This window comes from Protopterus annectens, chromosome 13.part0 (assembly GCF_019279795.1).
Source record: "Protopterus annectens isolate FY-2018-M chromosome 13.part0, PAN1.0, whole genome shotgun sequence".
NCBI lineage: Eukaryota > Metazoa > Chordata > Ceratodontiformes > Protopteridae > Protopterus > Protopterus annectens.
In genome coordinates, this window is record NC_056747.1 from 1,260,667,363 (window position 1) to 1,260,693,435 (window position 26,073).

The following is a 26,073-nucleotide window of genomic DNA, read 5'->3' on the forward strand; positions in this document are numbered from 1 at the left end:
TGTAACATCCAATATAAAGACAGAACCCCTTATAAGTTCCATTGGTAACAATGTATTACCCCAGAAGTTAAATTCTACAAAATTGTAAGGGACCTCCAAACAATACTATGTGACGATGACATGCTGAGAAATATTTTCATGCATTCCCACTACTGTCATTCAAACCACCAAATACATACAATCTTCTTGTGAAAAGCACACACAGTCCACATCAAAACAGCCCAAAACGGGGCCTAAAATGGTAAAATTCTTCAACCATACAAGATGCAAAACATGTCAGACAATTTGTACTGCCTACAATCCAACTTTGCAGAACAGAAATTTCATAATTTAGGGTGTCATTACACACACTTCTAAGAATGTGGTTTATCTAATCAAATGCAGGAAAAGTCCATAAACAGGTTATTTATGTTTTGTTGTTGCCCTGGTTAGTCCAGCTAGGCTAGTGATCTCTTTTCCAGACAAACTTGTTCTTGACTCTCTGCAGCTGCTAGGTGGTGCCAGAGGGGTCCTACAGCAGCAAGGAAGAGGTCTAAGGGAAGCAGCAGCAGCATGGAGGAGGACAGAAAGGCTGTGGAGAGTTTGCAAGTGGAACGTGAGAGTCTGGAGAAAAATGTGTTCAATATGGAGCTTCAGTATGTAAACAAAGATTCCTGTGTAGTGGATGTTACAAATGAGCAGTGTATAGCTGCTTCTATGGACAACAGTCTGTTTAAGTGATACAGATAACGGAACTGCCATCAGGAAGGCTTGCAGATGATGTTCTATTAAAAATAATCAAGCAGGATAATCCAGGTGACAGTTCTGCAGTTTCATGGGGTGAAATGGCAGACTACGATCCTCAGCACTTCTGAAAAAGTAGTGTGGAAAAGGAACTAGGTGATGTGCATTAGAGAATGCAGCAGTTAAAATGTATGCAACAGTGAAGGTAAAAGAAGAAAGTAAACTAAGAAGCCATCTGGTTTTGTGGCAGCAGATAATGCCGGAACTAAAACATTTGCAAGCAGTGTTAGCAGACAAAAAAGGAGAGCAACACACAAGTAGAAATGTTTTTGAAAAAAGAAGCCAACAGTGAGAATAAGAACAAAGTGACACTGCAACAGACAGACATTATATGTATGGGACAATTTGGTAACTGTTCTGAGTTTTTAAGCTCAAGAAATTTTGCCTTTGATACAAATTGGGAGAGAGACTGAAAACCTCTGAAACTGACGGACTGATGATGAAACTTCCAGAACAGTGTAACAAAAAGGAGGACATTTACCAAACAATTACTTGTTTTCTGGCAGTAACTTAAATGTTAAATAAAAAAAGGTTACTCTACATATTAGAGCTGATGAACTAGAAAAATATTAAAAATGCATGCAGGATCTTTGTGAAACTGCTGATAATACTGTGAAAGTTAGAGATGAGAGAGACTTATGGAATGGAGGAGTACAGGTTGAAAGCAGTTTTGAAATGCAAAACGTGAAAAGGGAAGAAAACCTACACGAGGAAGGACAATAAGCTGGGGGACAGGGTTAACTAGCTGAAGAAAATATAGAAGAAAAAACTATGGGAGGAAATGAGGAGAGAGAGTGCATGCAGGAAGAGCGGGTAGGAGAAGGGACTGATACTAATTTTTTTGAAGTTCTAGCCAGTGAAAAATCTGATTCTGAGGCTCAATGGTTATTTGTACATAAACCCAGGGGGAAAAATCAACTGAGGAAAGAGTAAAAACAAGCAAAAAAAAATAAAAAATATTTCCCTACATTTATAGGTTCATAGGTAGGTAACTAGGCTATCTGCCCTAGGGCATTTATAAGCCTAGCCAGAATGTGTTGGCTTTCACCTCCCTTTTAGACTAGATTCCTGAGCCTCTGTCCAGCAGGGCAATAGAAGTGATCCCAGGAGTAAATTTACGATTTCCCATCTGCTCATCAAGATTTCTCTTGAAGAGGGTCAGCGAGGGGCTCTGCCTAACATGGACTGGGATTCTATTCCAGAGCGAGGGAAGCCTTTGTGATATGAATTTAACCCTCCAACATGTCCTATTTATTGTTGTGCTAAGGTTTAAATCCCTGGAGCATGTAGCTCTAATGGATTTGGTTTTCTTGAGGTGGAGCATGTCCAACAATTCCGGGTTAGACATGGCCTTGTACGTCAGGCAGAGATCGCCTCTGAGTAGGCGGTAAGCAACTGAGTAGAGCTGGAGTTTCTTTATTCGAGCTGCATACGGCATCTGTGAGGCCCATGATCCTCTTGGTGAGGTATTTTTGAGGTCTCTCCAGCTGTTGCATGTGTCGGGTACAGTACATCCCAAATGGGGCATTGTACTCAATTATGGGCCTGATGAGCAACGAGTAGAGGGGCACAATGACCTCTCTTGATCTAGATGTGAACCCTTTTGTGATTAGGTCAGCTATATAGAAGATTTTTCTAACCACTTTGGCAATATGATTGTCAAAGGAGAGGTTACTATCTACTTGGGTCCCCAGATCCCTAATTACTTCTTCCGTACTTAGTGGATTACCTCCCTATGTGGTAGTTTGTGGGCACTGTTTTTCCCAAAGGGGATGACTATGCACTTTTTGGCATTTAGCTTGAGGCCATGGTTCTGACACCAGATATCCGTCTCCGTAAGGCCCTTCTGGAGGATGCTTGTGTCAGCCGGCGAGTCTATTACGGCTCCCAGTTTGCAATCATCTGTGAACTTGGTAAGCCACAGTCCTCCCGTGTTTGCCTGTACCTCAGAGAAGTATATATCGAACAAGAGGGGTCCCAGGACTGAGCCCTGTGGGACGCCACTTGTAACCGGTTTAGAGTCGGACATGGTACCCGCGACTCTGACCATGCGAGTTCTATCCCTGAGCCAGTTTGCAACCCATCTTGTGACACATGGGTTAATATTTAAGCTGATAAGCTTATTTGTGATGCCAGAGTGGGGTATTGTGTCGAAGGCCTTTGCGTGGTCCAGGTAGGCTGTGTGGACTACCTTTCCCTTATCTATCTCTTTGGTTACTATTTCGAAGAAGTCAACGAGGTTTAAGAGGCAAGATCTGCCTTTAACAAAGCCGAATTGGGTAAAGTCCAGTGTTTGGAGGTTCCCAATGTCTGTTTATGAGATCTATGATGATGTGCTCCATAGCCTTGCAGACCAGACTTAGTCAGGCTTATAGGGCGATAGTTCTCGGGATCCGTTGTGGCGCCACCTTTGTGGAGCGGGATCACTGTTGCTGTACGCCATTCTTTGGGTACGTAACCTGTGGTAAGGCTGAGTTGGAACAGAGAGTTTATGTGAGGATTTAGTTCATTTTGGAGCTCGTGTAAGACGCACCCCGGGATACCATCCGGTCCCACTGATGCTGTGTTTTTTTACTTTGGAGAGGGCTGCTTTCACCTGTGTGTCTGTGATGTCTGGCGGACTGCATTCTTCTGGGATAGACACTGGCCCTTTTTTTTTGGGGGGGGGGGGGTAAAGTTTGCACTGAACCTGTCCGCCAGGATGTTGGCAATGTCAGTGGGTTTGGTGTATTTTGTGCCATTTTGCACCAGCTGAGAGCAGATCTGAGAGTTGCCACCCAGATTCTTGATGTAGCTAAAGAACGCCTTGTGATTATCTTTAAAGTCTTTGGCGATTTTTCTTTCAAAACTAGCCTTTGATGATTTTATGAGGGATCGAAGTTTCTTACTAGTACTGATAAGGGATGCCTTCCCTTTTTGGGATTTTGCCTTATGTAATAGTTTCCTCCATCTGTTGCATAGCTTATTTAAATAAGCTCAGTTAATAAAGTTTTTCATCTTTTCCCATGTTAGGCAGACTTCTACAATGAGGTTTGTGTCTTGCCTTTCTGGTTATTACTAGTTCTTCCCTATTTCATGAGCAGTGGTAATATTAAGAGCACACATCATAATATATATAGGACTTCATTACCCATGTCATAACATACTTAGAACTTCATTATGCATGTCATAACATATATAGGATGTCATTACCCAAAGTACTCAGCTCCTCAGGAACCAACTTCTGCAAGGTAAGCTGTATAGTCTTGATCACATGGGTTCACATCAAGTTACCGAGGATTAGTAGCATCTTAAAGTTACTGATGATATTTCTTGAGGTGCACAGTGGGCTATATGGGTTTTCATACCTTCTGCCTAGTACTTAACCTATGGCCCAAAACCCCCTTGCCTGGTACTCAACATATGACCCACAACTTCCTGTCTGGTACTTAACCTATGAACCAAAACCTCCTGCCTGGTACTTAACCTATGAACCAAAACCTCCTGCCTGGTACTTAACCTATGACTGAAGATTTTACCGGACATGAGCACACCACCAGTGATGGTCATCACAAGGACTAAGGCAAAACTAATGACTGGGTAAAAAAAAAAAACAAGGTGGATAAACTTGAGTTCTGAGAGTTATTACAGCTTCCGTCTTAGATGAAAAACTTATGATATGCATTCAAATATCTAAATACAGCTATATACCTTAAAAAAAAAAAAACACACACACTTGTGCACTGATCAGGTTAAAACTACCACTGTGTGAGGTCAATGTACTGCAATGCTAAAATCATCCTGGAGAATAAAACGAGGATGGCTGTTTTTCTACCAATGCAAGTCTTAGCTTTTGTAACCAATAAAGTGAAGTAGATGTCATTGCAGCAGGACAGGGCTTTGAAAGAGTCAACACTACTGATCTGTTTGTATCAATGATGTACCAGTATCACAATACATCTTTCAGAAACCATAATCATTAACACCTTGTGCATCCCAACCAGATAAAATGTGAAATTATTAGACTACAAAAAAAAACAGGCCAAGAAAAGTACTGTTACCTGTCTTCGCATTTCTGTGTTGAAACTTTGTGAGATACAGTTTCATGCCCAACCTGAAATCCTGGAAAAAAAAAAATACACATTTAAATAAACTTACAGCTGCAAAGTTAACAGCAACTCAGACTCACCAAACTTGATAAATGATGTTTCCAATACACCATCAATATAATAAAATATTTTTATTAGTTTGGAAGTACCATAAATAATGTACAAAAAAATAGAAATCTGTTTCAAAGACAAATTTAATCTGGGACTAACTATTATAATTACTTGCTCTGCATTGCACAATTTCACTTAAGGGTATGTACTGTTCCAAAACCAGGTAACCAGGATAGCAGTTCAGTACAATTATCCAGCTTTCTACACACACACAGGTGTAAGGGGGTATACTTGTAACACTCCAATAGTCCAGGTTGGTACTCTAACACAAGACTGCCAACCATATTTTGCAAATGCCCTGAGCATGCAATGTCAGGACAGTTCTGTTTACCGTTTTGCATGCAACTGTGCATACTGGGGATGGAGAGGCTTGAAAATTGGTAAGCCCGCATTTCTACCCAAAGATATGCAAGGCTCAAAACACAACAGAGGATTTCTAATATGGCTGTAGAACACTCCCAGTATGAAAAGAGAAACTTCAGGGGGCTGGGGGGGAGCAAAGTTACAAATTTGGGTAAAATTCAGTTTCTGACCAGTCACTACTGCCAGGATTTCAGCAAAGAAGAAATGTCAGAGAAAAATGACTAGAAAAGAAAATTATCTGATTTGGAAGAGCCTTACAGCTGTTCAATAGAGCTGCCACGTCTTGTGATGCTGAAAACCGGAATGACGCCATACACCCCTGAATTACTCATGACTCTACCCAGGCCCAACCATTCTCCACCCACATCCACTCCAACTTTATGAAGTAAACGCATCAGTGATTAGAGAAGAATGCCTCTTTTAGTCCATTTTTACTTACTCTAAGAAAAAGAAAGAATAATACGACAGATTACCTCAGCCTCTGCCCCATCACTTTAGCAATGCTGTTTGTGGAGAGAGAAAAAAATAAACGGACAGAGGTAGCCTTTTAACAAACTTCAGAATTCTGTCCATGCTTCTAAACAAAATGCTGGAGTTTGTACAATGCTTGCAAGACTACCAGAGAAATCATTCTGATTTCTGGATAGTCAGGAAAAATACCGGACAGGTGGCAAGCCTACTGTTCAGCAAAAAGCAGTTTAGGTTCAACTTTAGTACAGGAGATGACTTCCAGTAATTTAGAGAAAAAAAATACACCAAATGCATTCAGAGATGTTTAAAAAGTAAGCCACTGGAGGAATACATAAATTCAAATGACAACAGGTAAAAAAGAATACAAGCTTTAAGTAGTCTTTCAGATGAGCTGATAAAACTTCAGAAATGAAGGCAAGACTGGCTGAATATGAGGTTTCACAAGAAGAACTGTTTCAAATAGTTGCAGAGTTAGAAAACTCCACACAGAAAAAAACAGAAGTTATCTACTTATCATAAAGCTGGATTCTTTTTACCCTAATTGGTCCGATATAACTGCTGGGTAAGTAACCAAGCTACATGTCGGATATGATCTGGCCTTGAGCTCCTTCAGATGTTTCCTCCCATAATTCCACTGTGATCTCATTAGTCTCATCTTGAGACTGCCAATCAGGAAGGCATATGCTAGACACTAGATGACATAAGTAATACAGGGAGACATAAGAAGGAATTACAGGAAGATGTTTCCAAACTGGTCTGTTGGTCTTTTGAAGCAAAGAGAATCTGGAAGAGTGAGAGGAGGGAAGGATATCATTTTAGATGCATTGAGATGAAAAGGAGAGAGCATATACATATGACATCCAATTTATAATGTTTGGCAAAGGTATGCGACACTGACAATGTTGCTCCACCAAAGAATTTCTTAAGAAGGCAGTGGAGACTTGAAAAGATCTTGTAGAATGACCTATTGGTTTAGCAAGCAAGGTATTACTTCTGGAACAGTAAACAAAGGTGGTGCAACAAAAAAAAAATCTGGATAACACCTGCTTACAGATTTCCTTGCCCATTTTATTTGGGGAAAAGATATGAATAATTGAATATCTTTTCTGAATGGTTTGGTTCCTTGTAGGCTGAATCTTGAGTTGCCTACAAATATCAAAGCTATGCAGAGGATGTGAAATTCCAATAACACTTGGAGAAAGTACAGCTGTGTAAGAATTTAGCATAACAGTAGATGTCCTACTGATCACTTATCTTAGAAGGATTTTTGCCGCGGACATACAACCAAGGTACTAATGCTTTATCTTCCCAAGGGTATATGTCCAATGTAGAATTGCTGCTTGTGTGCGCTGGGGTACAAGGATGGATATATATGTGAGGTCCTCAGACCATCTTCAAGCCAGCAGCCTGAAGACAACAGAGAGAAAACTGGTCAGCTAGGAGGGGTGTAGCTTGAAAGTACAGTTGTGTACACATCATAAATGTAGATGTTCGAGTGTATTCACTATTGCAGTCATCACATTTGGGTTATCACTGGCAGGGTACCCTCGGCAGGCCCGAATACCAGAGGCTTAGTATTTCTCTGTCAGTTGCTGTCGCTTGAGGACTGATGTCAGGTCGTCAGTAGTATAAAGTAAGGCAGCCGACGCCATTACATCAGTTTTTCTTGCCCTAACCTGTCAGGAGCCCCCAAAGTAGGCCAGGTTCTGGTGGAAGAACCTCACCAGAGGAAAATACCAATATGTCCCTTGTAAGGAAAGAGAATAAATGGGGATGGAGGGAGGGAAACCAGGACTGCAACAGTGAATACACTCAACTTCTACATTTATGGTAAGTGTACACAATTGTACAATGTTCTTCGTGTTTCACTGTTGCAGTCATCACATTTGGGTAGACTCCCAAAGCTAAGGAAATGGGTGGAGGCAGCAAGGAAACTAGGGGCTGGCTAGGATGCCCTGCAAGACTGCAGAGGCAAACCCTGCCCTGGATTTGGAAAAGAGAGGTAGGTGGTAATGCTTGGTAAAAGTGTGAACAGATGTCCAGGTGGCAGCCTCTAGGATGTCCCTGGTGGGGACTCCTCTTACGAAAGCTGCAGAGGTGGAGGCTGCTCTGGTGGAGTGTGTCCTGACCCCCTTGGGGGAGGCTTTCCATGCGGTTTGTAGCAGAAATTAATGCAGTGTGCTATCCATTTGGAAATGGTTTGCTTGGAGATGGCTTTGCCTTCTGCCCCTGTAGCAAAGCTAACCAGCAAATGATCTGACTTTCTGAAGGATTTAGTCCTGTCCAGATAGAATCTGAACTGTCTGTGCACAACTAGAGAATGAAGAGTCCTTTCCCCAGTGTTCTGTGGATTAGGAAAGAAGGTGGGCAAATGAATGGATTGATTGAGAGCCACAATGGACACCACCTTGGGCAAGAAGGATGGGTTAGTTCTGAGGGATACCCTGTCTGCATGGAAGATGATGATGGGTTCGACAGCCATGAGTGCTTGCAGCTCAAAGACTCTGCTGGCAGAAGTGATGGCCAAAATGAAACCCGTCTTCCAGAAGAGAAGTGTTAGCTCTGCAGACGAAGATGGTTCGAAAGGGGGCAGGGTGAGTTTTTCCAAGACAAAGTTAAGGTCCCAAGCTGGTGTTTGTGCCCTTCTGGGAGGCCTCAAGTTGTTAGCCCCTCAGAGGGGCTGTATGATCAAAGGGTGTGAGAAAAGGGGCTGCTCAGTGAGAAAATGAGCAGAAATAGCAGAGGCATGCATTTTTCTAGAGGAGAAAGAGACCACTGTGTAGTAGGTCAGCTAAGTAATCCAGGATGAGAAGGATGGAGGGCTGTGCCATATTGGCTCCCTTAGCCTGGATCCAGGTGCAGAACCGTTTCTATTTATCTGCATAAGACTTTCTGGTGCTAGGACGTCTGGAACACGGATAACATCCAGAACCTGATTACTGAAGATGGCAAATTGGTTTGGGGTTAGGGAATAAGCCAAGCTGCCAAACTGAGTGTCTGCAATTTGGGGTGCATGAATTCCCCTTCCCTCTGGGTCAGGAGGTGAAGATTCCATGGAGGCAGTGGGGACAGGCTGCGCAGCAACGGGTACCAGTGTTGTCAAGGCCAGTCTGGAGCTATAAGATTGGTCCTTGTTTTTTCCTCCCTTATTTTGAGCAGTACCCTGGGGATGAGAGGTAGAGGATGAAAGGCATAGACCGAAAGATTGACCCAGGGGGAAGGACAGGGCATTCACTTTCCAAGCCATGCAGTGATGCTCCCTGATGCAGACTTTTCTGAGCTTATGGTTGGTGTGGGAGGCAAAGAGGTCGACCTTTGGGCTTCCCCATTTCTGAGTTATTAGGGTAAAGATGCTTCTGTTGAGTTGCCACTCATGTAGGTCCAGAAGGTTTCTGCTTAATTGGTCTTCCAGAGAGTTGAGGGAGCAAGGTAAGAATTGTGCTAATGGGTGTAGTTGCATGGAAGAGGCTGTGAGCCAAAGTGTTATGGCCAGCCTGCAGAGAGGGTACGAGTGAGTCCCTCCCTGCTTGTTGAGGTACCACATCACAGTGGTGTCTGTTTTGATCAGCAGAACCCTTGGAGAGAGAACGGGTTTGAAAGCTATCGAGGCGTGCTGCACAGCCATCATCTTTTTGACTGATGTGCAGAGGGATTTCCTGAGGGCTCCACTGGCCCTGTATGCACCTGCCATCCAGGTGTGCACCCCAAGTGTAGTCTGATGCATCTGTGGTGAGGGTCTGGGCAGTGGGGGAGAAGGGCAGTCCCTTGTTGTGGGAGCAGGCTGCTCACAAAATAAATTCCTTTCTGATGCAAAGAATTACAGGTAGAAGAGTTTCCAGGTCTTGAGAGTGTTGACACCAAAGGCTCTTTACATACCACTGAAGTTTCCTCATATGCAGTCTGGCACATGGAATGAGTAGTATGCAAGATGCCATGACCCCCAAAGCTTGCAGGATCTTCCTTGCAGACAGCTGAGGCCTAGTGGGTAGTTGAGAGAAGTAGGCTATCAGGAAAATTTGTTTCTCTGGTGTAAGGAATGCCATCTGGAATGCTGTGTCCAGACCTGCTCCCAGGAAGATAATACTTTAGGTGGGCACCTGATGAGTTTCTTTTCATTGATGGTGAACCCTAGGGAGGTTAGTAGGGTCTTTACAAAGGTCAGGTGCTTGAGCAGCTTTTCCTGGCTGTCTGCCTGAATAAGGCGGTCGCCACCTAAGTATGGCTGAATTTGAATATTTCTTTGTCTGCAAAAGGCAATGGCCGAAGCCAGACATTTTGTGAAAACTCTGGGAGCAGTAAGATAAGTCAAAGGGAAGCCCAGAGAACTGAAAGTATTGAGATCCTGCCCTGAAGTGGAGATATTTCCTGCAAGATTCCCTGCTAGGAATGTGGAGGTAGGCCTCTTAGATCTAGGGTGGTTACACAAGCATCCTTGGAGAGCATGGGTAGCAGCTGCTGGAGGGCGAGCATTTTGAATTTTGGGATCACCAGGAAGGTGTTTAGAATGGATAGATCGAGGATGGGGCACCAGGTGCCCTCTTTTCTGGTCACCAGAAAAAAAGTCTGGAGTAGAAGCCTTGGGCTATCGATTCTGCAGGAACGTGCTCTACTGCTCTCAGAGAGAGCAAGGAAAGGATTTGCTTTACAGCTTCTGGCCCACTGATTTGGTGGTAGATCTGGGAACCATTCTGGGGTTGGAAGGTTATAGAAGGAAAATTTGCATTCCTGAGACAATGTTTAGAACCCATTGGTCCTTGGTTATGGTGGCCCAGGTGCTTGAGTGAAATGAGAGTTTTCCTCCTAGGGGTAAGTGAAGGTGGGCAGAGGGGGGAGGTGGAGGAGGTGAGTCATTGTGAGTTCTTACCATAAGGGGTTGGCTTAGAACTCCCTGGTTTTGAAGTGGAGGTAGTCCACTGCTTAGATCTCTGCAATCCCTAGGGCTGTTGCCTGGGAGGGGGGGGGGTCTGTTTCCACGGGGCCTAGGCTGGGCTGGTTTACTCGGAGCAGGAAGGGACCAGTGCTTGCAGGGACAATGCCTGCTGAACCTACGGGGCTGGACTTGTATGAAATCCGTAACTGTTTGCATAGATTTTGCTTTTTCTTCCATCTTTTTAAGACCTCTTCTGCCTTAGTGCCAAATAAGTTATCTTTGTGCAAGGGGGCATCCAACAATTTAGATTTGACATGCTCTGGCAGGGGTTGTTCTTTAAGCCATGCATGTCTTCTGACGACAGGATCCAGTGACTGCTGCCCTGCAAGAACCTTCTAGGGCATCAAAATCACAGTGCAAAGTCTGTTTAGTGACTTGGCTTGCAGAATGCATGGTCTTTTAAATCTTTAGATTCTGCCCAAGCAGGAAGGGAAGACATTTTTTGTTTAAGGAGTTCCAAGGTATGTTGCTGAAATTTCTGCATATGGAACTCACAATTTAGTCCCCTGATAGCAAGAGTAGCTGAGGTGTATACTTTTTTAACCCATCTGTCCAATGCTCGTGAATCCCTGTCTGAGTGTGGGATTCTTAGCAGAGGTTGCTTTAATCCCTTTTGGCCCTTGAGAAATGACCTCAGGGTCAGCTGTTGGATTTTTAAAAAGATATTTGTGTGAGTCAGGGACTCTATAGTACCTATCTGGTTTTCTGGGAGCAGGAGGTAGGGCATCAGGAGTCAACCTGGATTCAAGGAAAACATCATCCACAACATCCAGGACTGGGGGGATGGCCAAGGATCTGTGTTGCATAAGATCTAGGAATTCCCAGAGTCTCTTTTTAGACTGAGGGTAGTCCTGACTCTCCCATTGGAAATGCTCCCTTAAAATATGCACGGTTTCCCCAAGGAAAAAATCCTCTGGGGGAAGAGACTGAATGAGTGGAGTCCTCTGCATAAGAATCCTCATAAGTGGAGAGGGGTTGCATGTCTTCATAGTCAGATGTATCAGATTCATCTGACTCTTTTTCAGACAAACCTACAGAGGACAGATCTCTTTTCCTTTCTGAGGGGGTAGCTTGGCTTCCCCTGATCAGCATAAGATCTTCCGCCATTTAAGCATTTGAGACTGAAGCAAGGTACCAGGCGCCTGAGAGTGGGTATTCGGTTTCTTGGGTGTGGTTTGAACCCTGGGCCTAAGAAACTCGTTCGCTTTTGAAAGAATGGTAGTCGCGAAAGAAGACGTCTGTGTCGAGATTCGGTAGTGCAAAGGACTTCCTTGGAAGCCAGTGCCTGCTCAGCAGCTCCGGACCCATCCAAAATAGAGATGACCGCAGGATCCTTAATCGAAGAAGAGTTTTGCGGCATACCGGACTCTGAAAGGGTCTCGGCAGTGGCCTGAGAATCAATTGAAGCGGGCATCAGGGGCTGCGAAAGCGCCTCACTGAATACTGGAGAACTGACTACTAGCTTAACGGAAGCATCGTCGGTAGGTTTGGACCTGTGCTGTCTCTGTCTTTATCTTTATGTTTTTTCAGAAGATCTACTGTGAGATGGCTTACCGAAGCCATATCAGAATTCAAGGACTGTAAACAAAAATATAAGGCTACAATAAGGGCCCGAAGACTGACAGTTCTGGCGTTGAACAAAGCACAGAAGAGACAACGGGGGACGTCATGGTCTGGGCCTAAACAAGTGACAAAGTAGGAGTGGAAGTCTCAGTGTGGTATTTGCTTTCCACTGGCGAGACAATTGTTAACTTTCTGACATTGGTTAGTGCAAGAAAAAAGGATCCCCAATGAGGTACTTAGCTTTAGAAGACTTCAATTTCAATTCGGAGATGAAAACTCAAGTAGCGGCACACCAGCACTTATGCGAACTGCTTCTGCTTTAGGCTCCACGGCAAGAAAGACTGATGTAATGGTGTCAGCTGCCTTACTTTATACTAACGACCTGATGTCACTCCTCAAGCAACAGCAACCAATGCAGAAATACTAAGCTTCTGGTATTCGGGCTGGCTGAGGGCTACCTGGCAGGGATAACCCAAATGTGATGACTGCAACAGTGAAACATGAACATCAAGTACGACACTTCTCCAGTACAACAGGAATATGTGTATAATCCAAAAGCAATTGAGAAGAGGAAAAGGAGGGAAGAAAGGCATACTGCAAGAGAGATTAGGACATCTACTGTTATGGTACGTTCTTACAGGACTGTAGTATGTCCTGACTGAAGAGGAAAAGGAGGGAAGAAAGGCATACTGCAAGAGTGATTAGGACATCTACTGTTATGGTACGTTCTTACAGGGCTGTAGTATGTCCTGACTGAAGAGGAAAAGGAGGGAAGAAAGGCATACTGCAAGAGAGATTAGGACATCTACTGTTATGGTACGTTCTTACAGGGCTGTAGTATGTCCTGACTGAAGAGGAAAAGGAGGGAAGAAAGGCATACTGCAAGAGAGATTAGGACATCTACTGTTATGGTACGTTCTTACAAGGCTGTAGTATGTCCTGACTGAAGAGGAAAAGGAGGGAAGAAAGGCATACCGCAAGAGTGATTAGGACATCTACTGTTATGGTACGTTCTTACAGGGCTGTAGTATGTCCTGACTGAAGAGGAAAAGGAGGGAAGAAAGGCATACTGCAAGAGAGATTAGCACATCTACTGTTATGGTACGTTCTTACAGGGCTGTAGTATGTCCTGACTGAAATCACTATTGCAGTGTTCATCACAGATGGGTGACTCCCAGAGCTGAAGAGAGAAAAGAAAGTGGGATGGTTGGCTAAAGAACAGGAACTGTCCAGAAGACCAGAGAGCACTGACCTAGCAAAAGCAGTCCTAGACCTGGAGAAGGCATCAATCTTGTACTGCTTAGTGAAGGTGTGCAGAGGACCAAGTGGCTGCTTCCAAGATGGACTTGGCATGCTTTACGGAAAGCATCAGAAACGCAAAATCCCAAGTGGAATGTGCTTCAGGGCAAGAAGGCAAGGATTCACCAGAAAAAAGATAGCCTTCGATATCCAGGATGCAATGGTTTGCTTTGAGACTGGTTTGCCTAGTTTGGCATCCATGAAAGAAATAAAGTTTGTCAGCTTTTCCTAATGTTTTGTCTAAATAGACACTTGGCTACTTGTAAATGTCTAAGAATGCAAGATTCTTTCCCCGCTATTCTGGGGATTCAGAAAGAAAGCAGGTAGGTGAATAGCTTGATTGAGAGATAGCTCATTCACAACTTTAGGTATTAAAGGATTGGTCCTAAGCATTACCATGTCCCAGTGGAAAATAAGGGAGGAGAAGCCATGAGTGTCTGGAGTTCAGACACCTTGGACAGTCTTCCATCTGCAGACTTTTAAGATAGCTGATGAACATGGCTCAAAAGGGGGAAGAGAGAGTTTTTCCAGGACAAAATTAAGACCCCAAGGTGGGAAAATCACTTGCCTTGGAGGCTTAACGTGCAGGACTCCTTTCAAGAAGAGATTTACCTCTCTCCTGGACATGAGAGGAAGCTCTAGAGGTAAACATACATTGATGGCCAACAAATATCCTTTATTCCATGTCTGGATGACTGAACCCTAAGGGGAGGTTTACTGTGCATGCTCTTTGGTAACCAATAAATATAAGCTCTTGACTAAGCTAAAGTCATGATGTTTTTGTAATTTATACTGGGGTACCTAAACATAGGCAGTACTGCCAAAAGATGAGATTTTTTGGCTGTCACACAGAGGGGCCAATCCATCTAGATATGGGAATTTTGAGTTACAGAGTGGCTGCAGCTACCACCATGCACCTGTAAAACACCACAGGGCTGTAGTGAGACCGAAAAGCAAGGCTCTAAACTGGAAGTGGCTGTCTACAAGCCAAAAGCAAAGAAACCTTCTTGACTCCTTTGCAGTCTTGATGTGGAGGGTAGGCATCCTGAAGGTCTAGTGAGCACATCTATTCATCTGCCCTCAGACACAGCAAAATTGCTTGCACCATAATGATTCTGAAAAGGATCTTTCCAACACAGAAGTTTAGGCCACTGAGATTAAGAACTGTACTGAGGTTCTAAGTTCTTATTTGGTACAATAAAGAATCTGCAACAGTTTCCTGACCCTATATGGAATGGTAACACCTACTGGATGGCTCCCTTTTGCAAGAGAACGGAGACCTCTCTGAACTGTCAAAGTTGTATTTATCAGGCTGTGGATGATAATTCATTACTGTAACTAAGCAGAAATTCCTTAAGATTCCAAGAGCAGGATAAGTTTTCTTACACTTATTTCATTGAATTGCACTTTGTAACACTTATAATTGTGCTATAAGTTAATCCAATACATTTTGCACTGTTATAAAGCTTTTTTACTGTTTCACTGCATTTATGTACTGTTTTATACTGTTTTAACTGTATTTTTCATTGTTAGATACGGTTTCATTACTCTAATTGCATGTTTACTGAATTACTTTACTGTAAACTGCTTTTTCATACTGAGTTGTATTTTCTGTTTGTGAGTGCTCTATCCGTGCTTTTCTGTACATTTTTGATTTTTTGAGGTTTCTGTGTTCTAGTCTAGTCTGTTTGCAATTAAAAGCATTCTCTAGAGTCTGCTTGCTCCTTGATCTGTTTAAAACTTTCATTTATTGGCTACAGCTAGTAGCTGTAATAAGTTTTAGTTTTCCAGCCCCCTTACTTGGCGGCTTTGCAGTTACCCGCCCATACTGTATACTTGATCTGGGACACTTTTCCCCAGTCTAGTGTCATTAGTCCATTCAATCTAATAGAGAGAGAACATTTGTGAAGGCTAACCCACTCAGATTCTTAACTTTGAATTAACTTCTGTTCCAGCTTTCTCCATTTCCACTTTACAGAAAAAAAAAATTCTAAGCTTGTTTCCCCCTTTTCCTGTAACAAGTGTAGTCCAGATACAGATTTGCTGTATCCAGGACTGTTTGTAAGCTCCTAAGCCCCCCCCCCCCCCCGATTAACTAGGGTTAAACTATTTCCAGCACCATAAAGTCTGCTCTTCAAATTTTCCCTTACAACTAGCCAGCTTTTTAGTTTTAGCACTCAAATCTGTTTCTTTGAGGTCAGCACTTGTTCAGAACTCGTAAGCAGTAAATAAGCTACAAATTACTACAGCACTTAACTTTCCTCACTTGTCTAGAGGAAAACAGTTTTTAGTACTTAATAAATAAGCACCTATCCAGGCATGTCTAAAGGTCAGCTCCCGGTGTTTTCTCCTGTCTACCTGATGAATCTGGGCATCTTGGGGCAACGCAGCAATTGCCTCATGTACACAGACAACCCTCTCCACCTACCACCCAACACTACAACCTGTGAGAGTTGCACTTTCATAGCCAAACTGGAAGCAAAGCTCTCTTCACTGAAGACTGGACTAGACAGTCAAGAGAAGGTAAACACTTGCACCTCACCACACTCATCACATAGTCCCTCAAAACCTACACCACCAAAACACACACACAGAAGCACAAAACACAAGCCTACATTTGCGGGGACTCTCAATAAAAAATCTGCCCAAACAGAGACCTCCAAAGCAGAAATGCAAAAAACCTCCACCCCCTCAACACAACCCAAATGACACATAGCCCACAAACTCAGTGTGCCACTCAACTACAGCCCATAAAGCATAACGTACCCAACACTCTAGTCATAGGTGACTCTATAGTCAGGCACACTGATGTTCCACTCACCAGGCAAAAGGAGAAAGTTACTATCAGCTGCCTGTCGGGTGCCAGGATCCGCCACATAACGCACGCACTCAGGTCACTCCACAACAAGTACAAATATGACTATCATTGTCCATGTTGGTGTGAATGACCTGAGACGTGCCTCCCTGGACTACATGAAAAGAGACATGGAGAAGCTCTCCGATCTTGTAGCCCAGGCAGGTATGACCCTAGCCCAGAGGAGCATCCTGCCATCACCCAGAATGATACCACAGTACAAGGACAAAATGATTGACTTCAACAATGGCTAAGCTTCTGGTGTCATTTTAAGGGAATCCAGTATCTGTCTGCCTGGGATGACATGTTGCTTTGCCAGAGATGGCCTGCACCTGTCGCCCTTGGGATTCCGGACACTGGCAAAGGCTTTTGTCACCCTATAGTGCCTTTTTTAGGCAAGGTTCAAATGACAAATTCACCACTAACAGGTACAAGCAAGCAAAATCTGAGGGTAATGCTACTCAATGCTAGAAGTCTAAACCTCAAAATGCACTCACTCGAGGCACTCCTTAAAATGGAGATCACAGACATCTGTGCAGTGACAGAGACCTGGTTCAAAGCTCCAGAGAGCACCTCTGCATTACCAGGCTATAATTCATACCACACCATTCGGCCATCTAACCCAGACCAAAACAGTAAAGGCGGAGGAGTGTCCATATTTATCAAGGATGTCCACACCTCCAAGCTAGTTGCTCAGCATAATGCATCCGAGATTATCCAAGTGCAACTAACTCTGGGCAAGACCGCAATTCTAATTGTGGCTTGTACAGACACCCCACCATGCCCCAGGATTCCCACTCCTCTTTTCTTGACACACTGGAAAATATTAGAGTACAACCCAACACCCTAATAATGGGTGATTTCAACTATCCCACCATTAACTGGGAAAACTACTCATGTACCAACTCTTTTGCTCAACGTTTTCTGGAATTCATAAATTCCAACGCCTTGGATCAACTTAACCACACCCCCACTAGGGGCAGCAATATCCTAGACCTGGTCATTACCAACATGGGTGACCAGTGTTCCACACCAGAGGTCAATTCCTCGTTGGTCAGATCAGACCACAAGCTAATCACCCCAGACATCCACATTCTGTCCCCACCCCCATTAGGGAAACAGTAAAAAATTACTCCAAAGCCAACTTCATGCTTCTTAAGACAGAAGTGGCAAACTTCACGACACCCATGCAGATGGACAACAGAGGTACAACTGCTGAATCCTACACAAATACACTTACATGGATCGTGCTATCCCTAACAGAACCAAGATGCTACCCCCTCCCCAAAAAAGAAGCCAATCTAGTGGTCTTCTGCCATAAACAAACTCACAGAAGTAAGAAACTGTTGCAAAAAAAGAGTAAAATCCCATGATTGGAGGAACTACCTGGTCAGCCTCAGTAAGAAGCCTAGATCCCTCATAAAATCCTCCAAAGCTAGTTATGAAAACAAAATTGCCACTGATTCTAAAGACAACCACAAAGCATTCTATAGCTATGTCAAGAATCTCAATGGAAACACTCAGATCTGCTCTGAGTTACAGCACAATGGCACTAATTACACAGAACGAACTGACATTGCCAACATCACCTCAGGTTTTGTGCCCACTGAATGGCACACTGACGGTTATCCCACTCCACAAAGGGGGAGTCATGACGGACTCCGGGAACTACTGCCCCATTAGTCTGATGAGCCTAGTCTGCAAGGCCATGGAACTCAAACAAAGACATTGGTAATCTCCAAATTCTGGACCCCACACAGTTCAGGTTTGTAAAAGGCAGATCATGTCTCCTAAACCTGAAAGACTTCTTTGAAGTCAAAGCCATAGATGAGGGTAAGGTGGTTCAAACAGCCTATCTAGATCTCGCCAAGGCTTTCGACACCATCCCCCACTCGGATTATAGATAAACTCACTAAACTAGGTATAAATCCCTATGTCACAAGATGTGTTGCCAACTGGCTTACTGACAGAACCCACACTGTGAAAGTAGCAGACTCCAAATCAGACTTCAGACAAGTGCAGTACCACAGGGCTCAGTCCTGGCTCCTCTCCTGTTTGGTATCTACTTCTTTGAAGTATAGGCTAACACAGAAGGACTTTGGCTAAGTTTGCAGATGACTGCAAACTAGGAGACATAATTGAAACTCCTAACGGTGTTGACATCCTGCAAAAGGCCTCACAGATGCCTGGTGTCAAAGCCATGGCCTCAAGCTCAATGCCAAAAAGTGCATTGTCATCCACTTTGGTAAAAACTCTGTACCCATGAACTACTACTTAACACTGAAAGTGTGACAAGAGACCTTGGGACACAGTTGGACAGTAGCCTCTCCTCTGATATCACATCGCCATAGTGGTCAGGAAATCCTTCCGTGTGGCACACCTCATCACAAAAGGTTTCTCATCCAGAAAAAAAAGAGGTCATTGTTCCCCTCTACTCATCACTCATTAGACCCATTATAGACTACAACTCTCCTTTTGGTATGCACTTCACAAGACATCTACAACTGGAAAGGCCGCAGAAATACCTCACAAAGAGGAATACTGGCCTCAAACAGATGCCCTATGCAGACAGTCTCAAAAAACTCCCAGCTTTACTCTGTCGCATATCGCCTACTCAGAGGCGATCTCTGCCTAACATACAAAGCTGTGTCAAACCCAGAGCGGTTGGAAATGCTCCACTTAAAGAAATCCCAATCCCTTCGAGCTTCACATTCTAGGGACCTAAACCTTGTCACCACAATAAACAGAACATGCTGGAGGGATAGATTCCTGTCCCAGAGACTTCCCTCTGGAACAGACTACCTATCTATATCAAACAGAGCTCATTAGCACTCTTCAAGAAAAATCTTGATGATTGGATGGGAAATAGGAAATTCACCCCTGGGATCACTTCTGTGGCTCTGCTTGACAGGGGCACAGGAAAATCATTTTCTTGGGTGACGAAAGTCAGGGTACCTTTTTTGGCTCAGCTTATATAAGCCCTAGGGCCAATAGCCTAGTACCTACCTATGAACATTTGGAGGCAGCTGTAGTTTATGGATAAGGGAATAGGAAAAGGGTGCAATGTAGCCTCTGGACATTATTTTTCTAGCCCATATGTCCTGCTTGATGGCAATCTATGCAGCCAAGTGGAGAAATAAGAGAAGTCCAGCTGTCTCCAGAGGAGGACAAGTCAGATAAGCTTTAAGGGACACATTGGGTCTGTCTGCCAGAAATGGTTCCCGAAAATCCCTGATTCTGCAGACACTTGCAACTTCATGGTCAGCATGCACTGAGGGGATCGTCTCTGCCACTGCCACCCCTGTCAGTCAATGGAAGTATCAAAGGGCTGATGCTAGAATTTCCTGAATCACATATATTTGGAGCCCATCTGATTCCTGTTAAAGGATCACAGAGTTCACAAATATTTCCCTTATAAAAGACAGTCTTTCCTTCTTGTTGGCATCTTTTCAGTCTTTCTTTCACTGCAAGTTCAAATAATGAGGAATCATTGAAGGGGGTTGTTTATGTAAGATGCCTTAAAGCAGTCTGCAAAACTGCAGTGGCTTAGCCAGGCATGTCATCTAAATGCAATGCCTATACCTGTAACTCTGGCCATTTAATTGGCTTCATTAGGAAACAGAAGCAAGGAGAGGTTAGCAATGTTCAGCACAGTACCCACGGTGTTCTCTAGCTGTTTTCCTTACAATGGTGTGGGAAGCTTGCACAAAGTAACTATGGCTTGGTCTGCCAGAACCATATGGAAACAATTCATGTGTGTCAAACAAGTTAACAGCCTCAGCAAAAAAGTGCCCGAGACGTAACAATACTGGACCACCCTAGCCAACACCCTAGACTCTGCTAGGGGGGTGGACAGCAGCTGACTCACTGGTTAGCTCTCTTTTATTGGCAGCTACAACAAGAGTCCATCAAAATACCTTTTGACCAGTGCTGTCTGGTTTTTAGTTGGATGCATAACTTTGTCAGGCTTGCAAGGGATTGCTTAGGTTGTGTCTAGTTCTCTCCATGTCCTCCTGGCAGCCAATCAATAGAACAGTCAGACAGAAGGGACCAAACAAGAGGTAGAGGGTGTAGAACATCAGGACACAAAAAGCACTTCCTGCTGAAAGGGTGGGTCTGTAGGCCAAGATCACATCTCTCTCATCAATTCAAGGATTTTGCCAAATGTGCATCTTCAAGAGGGGATTGCAGGGAGCCTGCTCTCTCATCCAAGTCAGTGTCTGATATTAGTGACTTAGGAGAGTTCACTTACCTCCTTTTGCATGTCCTCTTTTTGAGGATCTAGAGTTGTGACTGGAGAGTCCAGAGGACTCAGTTTGAACCGGTTAATTCCTTGATGTTTCCCATTCTGTTCTGTCTTTGGGAGTCATGATGAAAGTACAGTTTTGTACCTACCATAAATGTAGATGTTCGAGTGCATACACTGCTGCAGTCATTACACTTGGGTTATCCTGCGGTCAGGTGGTTCCCCAGTCGGCCTGAGTTCCAAAGTCTTGGTCCGGCGTTGGTTGCTGTCGCCTCCTCCCTGACGTCAGTGCGGCAAGGGTATATAAGATGCAGCCGTCGCCATTTTCTTCAGTTTTTCTTGCCCCAGATGTCAAGTGCCCCCAAATTGGTAGGCAATTCAAATTGCTAATAAAACATACATAATAAAAAAAGTTTCAGCTACCAGCAAATACTCCCCATAGGTAGTAAAGGGCAGAAGACATAGGTATGTACCAGCAAGTAAGAGGGGAAGGAGGGAGGGTAACCTGGACTGTAGCAGTGTATACACTCGAACATCTACATTTATGGTAGGTACAAAACTGTACTATGTTCGTGTTACACTGCTGCAGTCATTACACTTGGGTAGAATCCCAAAGCTGAGGTTGGGTGGCTGGTTCTATAAGGCATTAGGGGTGGCTATAAGGCCCTGCAGTACTGCAGTGGCAAAGCCAGCTCTGGATTTAGAGTATAGAGGCAGATGGTAATGCTTGGTGAAGGTATGCACAGAACTCCAAGTTGCTGCTTCTAAAATATCCTTGGTAGGTACTCCTCTGAGGTAGGCAGTTGAAGTGGCTGTTGCCCTAGTGGAGTGAGATCTAATTCTGCTAGGTACAGGTTTCCCATGGTGTGTATAGCAGAAACGTATATAATGTCCTATCCATTTTGAAATAGTCCGTTTTGAAATGGCTTTTCCCTGTGCTCCTGCAGCATATGCTACCAATAATTGCTCAGATTTCCTGAAAGCTTTGGTTTTGTCCTAGTAGAAGCGTAACTGCCTGTGAATGTCCAAGGAATTTAGTAGTCTCTCCCCTTTATTTTGTGGTTTTGGATAAAAAGTTGGCAAATGAATAGTTTGGTTTAACGCCACACTGGATACCACCTTTGGCATAAACGTAGGATTAGTTCTTAAAGACACCCTGTCCTGGTGGAAAATGAGGAAAGGTTCCACTGCCATTAGTGCCTGTAATTCTGAAACTCTTCGTGCTCATGTTATTGCCAGGAGTAGAGCAGTTTTCCAAGAGATATATTTTAATTCTGCTGTGTTAGCTGGCTCAAAAGGAGGTAAAGTCAATTTTTCCAAAACAAAGTTGAGGTCCCAAGTTGGAGTAGGTGCTCTACGGGGTGGTCCTATGTTTTTAGCCCCTCTGAGGTACTGTCTTAGCAAAGGATTAGAGAAAATTGGTGGATCCGTGTTGTAATGAGCAGAGATGGCAGAGGCGTGGATCTTGATGGATGAAAAAGAGAGGCCCTTGTCCAGCATCTCAGTTAAGTATTGAAGTATCTGAGGAATGTTTGGGACAAGAGAATCAAGGCTGTGCACTTGGTTCCAGGCACAGAATCTCTTCCATTTATCCGAGTATGCTTTCCTGGTACTAGGCCTTCTGGCCTCCAGAATGACATCCACAACAGCTTTGGACAGCGGCATTGCCTGCTTGACTAAGGAATCTTCCATGCAGCTAGGTTTAAGGTCTTTAGCTGGCTGCGTAGTATTTGATTGTTGTGCTGAGTCAGCAGATGTGGGATTTGAGGCAAAATCCAGGGTGGTCCTTGTGCGAAGTTCTTTAAGATTGGGTACCAGTGCTGGCGTGGCCAGTCTGGTGCAACCAGGATCATCTTTGGCTCTTCCTGCCTGGCTTTTATGAGTACCTTTGGCAGGAGAGGTAGTGGTGGGAAAGCGTATACTTGTAGGTTTTTCCAGCTGAATGAGAGGGCATCCACTTTCCATGCCTGTAGATGGTAACTCCTTGTGCAGAATTTCTGTAACTGGCAGTTCATTGGGGATGCAAACAGATCTATGTCCGGGCTCCACCATTTCTGTGTTATCATTCTGAATATCTGTGGATTCAATTCCCATTCGTGGGGATCCATGATGTTCCTGCTTAAGTCGTCTGCCAGTGTGTTTTTCTCTCCTGGCAGGAATTGTGCTTGCAGATGAACTTGATAGTTTAGAGCTGTGTTCCACAAGGTCATGGCTTGCCTGCAGAGGGGGTAGGAGTGAGTGCCCCCTTGCTTGTTTATGTACCACATAACTGTAGTGCTGTCTGTCTTTAGTAGCAGTTGTCTTGGATGCAGCAGGTCCTTGAAAGCTATAAGTGCATTTTGTACAGCTAGCATCTCTTTTTGATTGATGTGAAGATGCCTTTGTTCTGCGGACCACTTGCCCCGAATACAGTTGCCTGCCATGTGTGCTCCCCAGGTGTAATCCAATGCATCGGTTGTCAGTGTTTGCCTGGCTGTGGGTTGAGTAAAAGGCTGTCCCTTGTTGAGGTGACAAGCTTGAGCCTACCATTGAAACTCCTGTTGAAGGCAAGGAATTAGTGGTATAACTGTTTCCAAACTGACAGTGTTGAGACCATACATTTTTCTTGCAGGGAGTTGAGCCTTTGTTGCCATCGATTGAAAGTATTGAGTCAGTTGTCCTTGCTAGTCTGGCGTGAGATAAGCCATCTGGGCAATTGTGTTCAAGCTGGCACCCAGGAATATCTCTTGTGAGGGCATTAGTTTTGATTTATTTTCGTTTACTGTGTACCCCAGGCAACGTAACTTTTTTACATACGCCAGATGCTTTAGAAGAATGATCTTGCTCTCTGCTTGAATCAGGCAGTCGTCCAGGTACGGATAAATCTGAATTCCTTTCTGTCTGCAAAATGCAATTACTGGTGCCAGGCACTTTGTGAAGATCCTGGGCACAGTAGATAAGCCTAAGGGCAGTGCAGAGAATTGATAATGCATTGAACCAGCTATGAATCTGAGGTATCTTCTGCAGTTTTGTCTGATAGGGACATGCAGGTATGACTCCTTGAGGTCCAATGTCATGAGCCAAGCTTTCTTGCCCAGCATGGGAAGAAGGTGCTGTAGTGTCAACATTTTGAATTTCGGAACATCCAGGTAAGTGTTTAGAGAAGAAAGATCCAGAATGGGCCTCCAGGCTTCGTCCTTCCTGGGAACTAGAAAGAGTCTTGAGTAAAATCCTTGTCCATGTTCCTGTGGTGGTACCTTTTGAATAGCTCTCATATCCATGAGTGCTGTAATTTGTTTTTGAGCCTCTGCCCATTGATTTGGTGGCAGATTTGGCATTCCTTTTAACCTTGACATAGTGTGAAAGTGGAACCTGTAACCTTGAGATACAATGTTGAGAACCCATTTGTCTTTGGTGATCATATGCCAATTGTGATAAAAAAGTGCCAGTTTTCCTCCCAAGGAGGCTGCCAAGAGAGAGTTGTTTGGCAGCTGTAGCGGGAAGTCATTGGGGCTGCTTTTTATATGGTTGGGGCCTGTCTTCCCCTACTTTCTGGCCTGATGCAACCCATTGTTGAGGCCTGTAAGGACCTTGTGGTTGACTTCTACCTCTTGGGCGTCTGTATCTGCCCCTTTGAGGTCTGTCTGTAACTGGAAAGGACCAATTCTTATTTGGCCAATTTCTGCTAAATCTAGGAGGCTGAACCTGTAAGAAATCTTTCACCATTTGCATAGATTTTGCCTTATCCTCCATTTTCTTTAATACTTCTTCTACCTTAACTCCAAATAACACATCCTGTGCAAAGGTGCATCCAATAAGTTTGCTTTAACATGGTCTGGTAATGTACGTTCTTTTAACCAAGCATGTCTTCTAATGACAGAGCCTGTAATGGCTGCTCTACAGGAGGCTTCTAAAGACTCAAAACCATATTGCAAAGTATGTTTTCCCACCTGTTCAGCTGCATGCAATAAATCCTGCATTTTTTTTAAAAGTAGGAGGATCTGAATCTGGAAGCATTTTTTCTTTCAACTGAGACAGTAGAAATTGATGATATTTTAGCATGTGATCCTGGCAATTTAAGGCTCTCATTGCTAAGGTTGCAGACGTATATACATTCTTTCCCCATCTGTCTAATGCTCTGGAATCTCGGTCAGAGGGAACTGGATTTTTGGCTGATATGGCCTTAACCCCTTTGGGTCCCTGGGAAATAGTTTCAGGGTCAGCAACAGGGCTTTTGTACAGAAATTTGTGAGAGTCAGGGATTCTGTAGTATCTGTCAGGATTAACTGGGGCTGGAGGTAAGGAATCTGGATTTAGGCTGGATTCATAGGTTCATACTAGGCTATCTGCCCTGGGGCATTTATAAGCCTAGCCCGATTGTGTTTGGCTTACGTCACCCCTTGATTTGAGTATAGTATACTGTGCCCTTTTTAAAAGTTTAGTTTACTGTGCCTCTGTCTAATAGTGACACAGAAGTAATCCCCAGGACAAACTTACGATCCCCCATCCACTCATCAAGATTCTTCTTGAAGAGAGTCAGTGAGGTGCTCTGCCTAACATGAATTGGAATTCTATTCCAGAGCGAAGGGAGCCTCTGGGTTATGAATCTGTCCCTCCAGCATGTTCTATTTATTTCTGTGCTGAGGTTCAAGTCCCTCGAGCGCGTGGCTTCAAGGGATTTAGATTTACTGAAGTGGAGCATGTCCATTAATTCTGGGTTGGACATAGCTTTATATGTCAGGCATAGATCGCCTCGAAGTAGGCGGTATGCAAATGAGTAGAGCTGGAGTTTTTTTAACCGAGCAGCATATGGCATCTGTTTGAGTCCCTTGATCCTCCTGGTGAGGTACTTTTGGGGTCTTTCTAATTGCTGCAGGTGTCTGGTAAAGTACATCCCAAAGGGGGCATTGTATTCTATGATGGGCCTGATGAGAGATGAATAAAGGGGCATGATTACCTCTCTTGATCTAGATGCGAATCCTTTCATGATGGGGTGGGCTATGTAGAAGGTCTTTCTAACCACTTTGGCAATGTGGTTGTCAAAGGAGAGGTTGCTGTCAACTTGGGTCCCCAGATCCCTAATTACTTTCTCTGTACTTAATGGGTTACCACCTATGTGGTAATTTGGGGGCACATTGTTTTTGCCAAAGGGTATGACTATACACTTTTTGGCATTTAGCTTTAGATCATGGCTCTGGCACCAGTTATCCGTCTCTGCGAGACCTTTTTTCAAGGAAGTTTGTGTCAGCTGGAGAGTCGATTATGGTGCCCAGTTTGCAGTCATCTGCGAACTTGGTGAGCCATAGTCCTCCCACGTTGGCCTGTACCTCAGAAAAGTAAAAACCGAACAAGAGAGGCCCTAGGACAGAACCTTTTGGGATGCCAC

At 44.0% G+C, this 26,073-nt stretch overlaps 1 protein-coding gene across 1 annotated transcript in view; it reads right to left on the minus strand.

The window, feature by feature from the left end:
• The window catches only part of NPEPPS (aminopeptidase puromycin sensitive), a 1,948,381-nt gene that overhangs the window by 1,348,452 nt on the left and 573,856 nt on the right, over positions 1-26,073 (minus strand). The window contains exon 10 of the mRNA XM_044054968.1: positions 4,824-4,884. Coding sequence (XP_043910903.1) covers positions 4,824-4,884 — 61 coding nt within the window. The remainder of the gene's footprint in view (positions 1-4,823; positions 4,885-26,073) is intronic.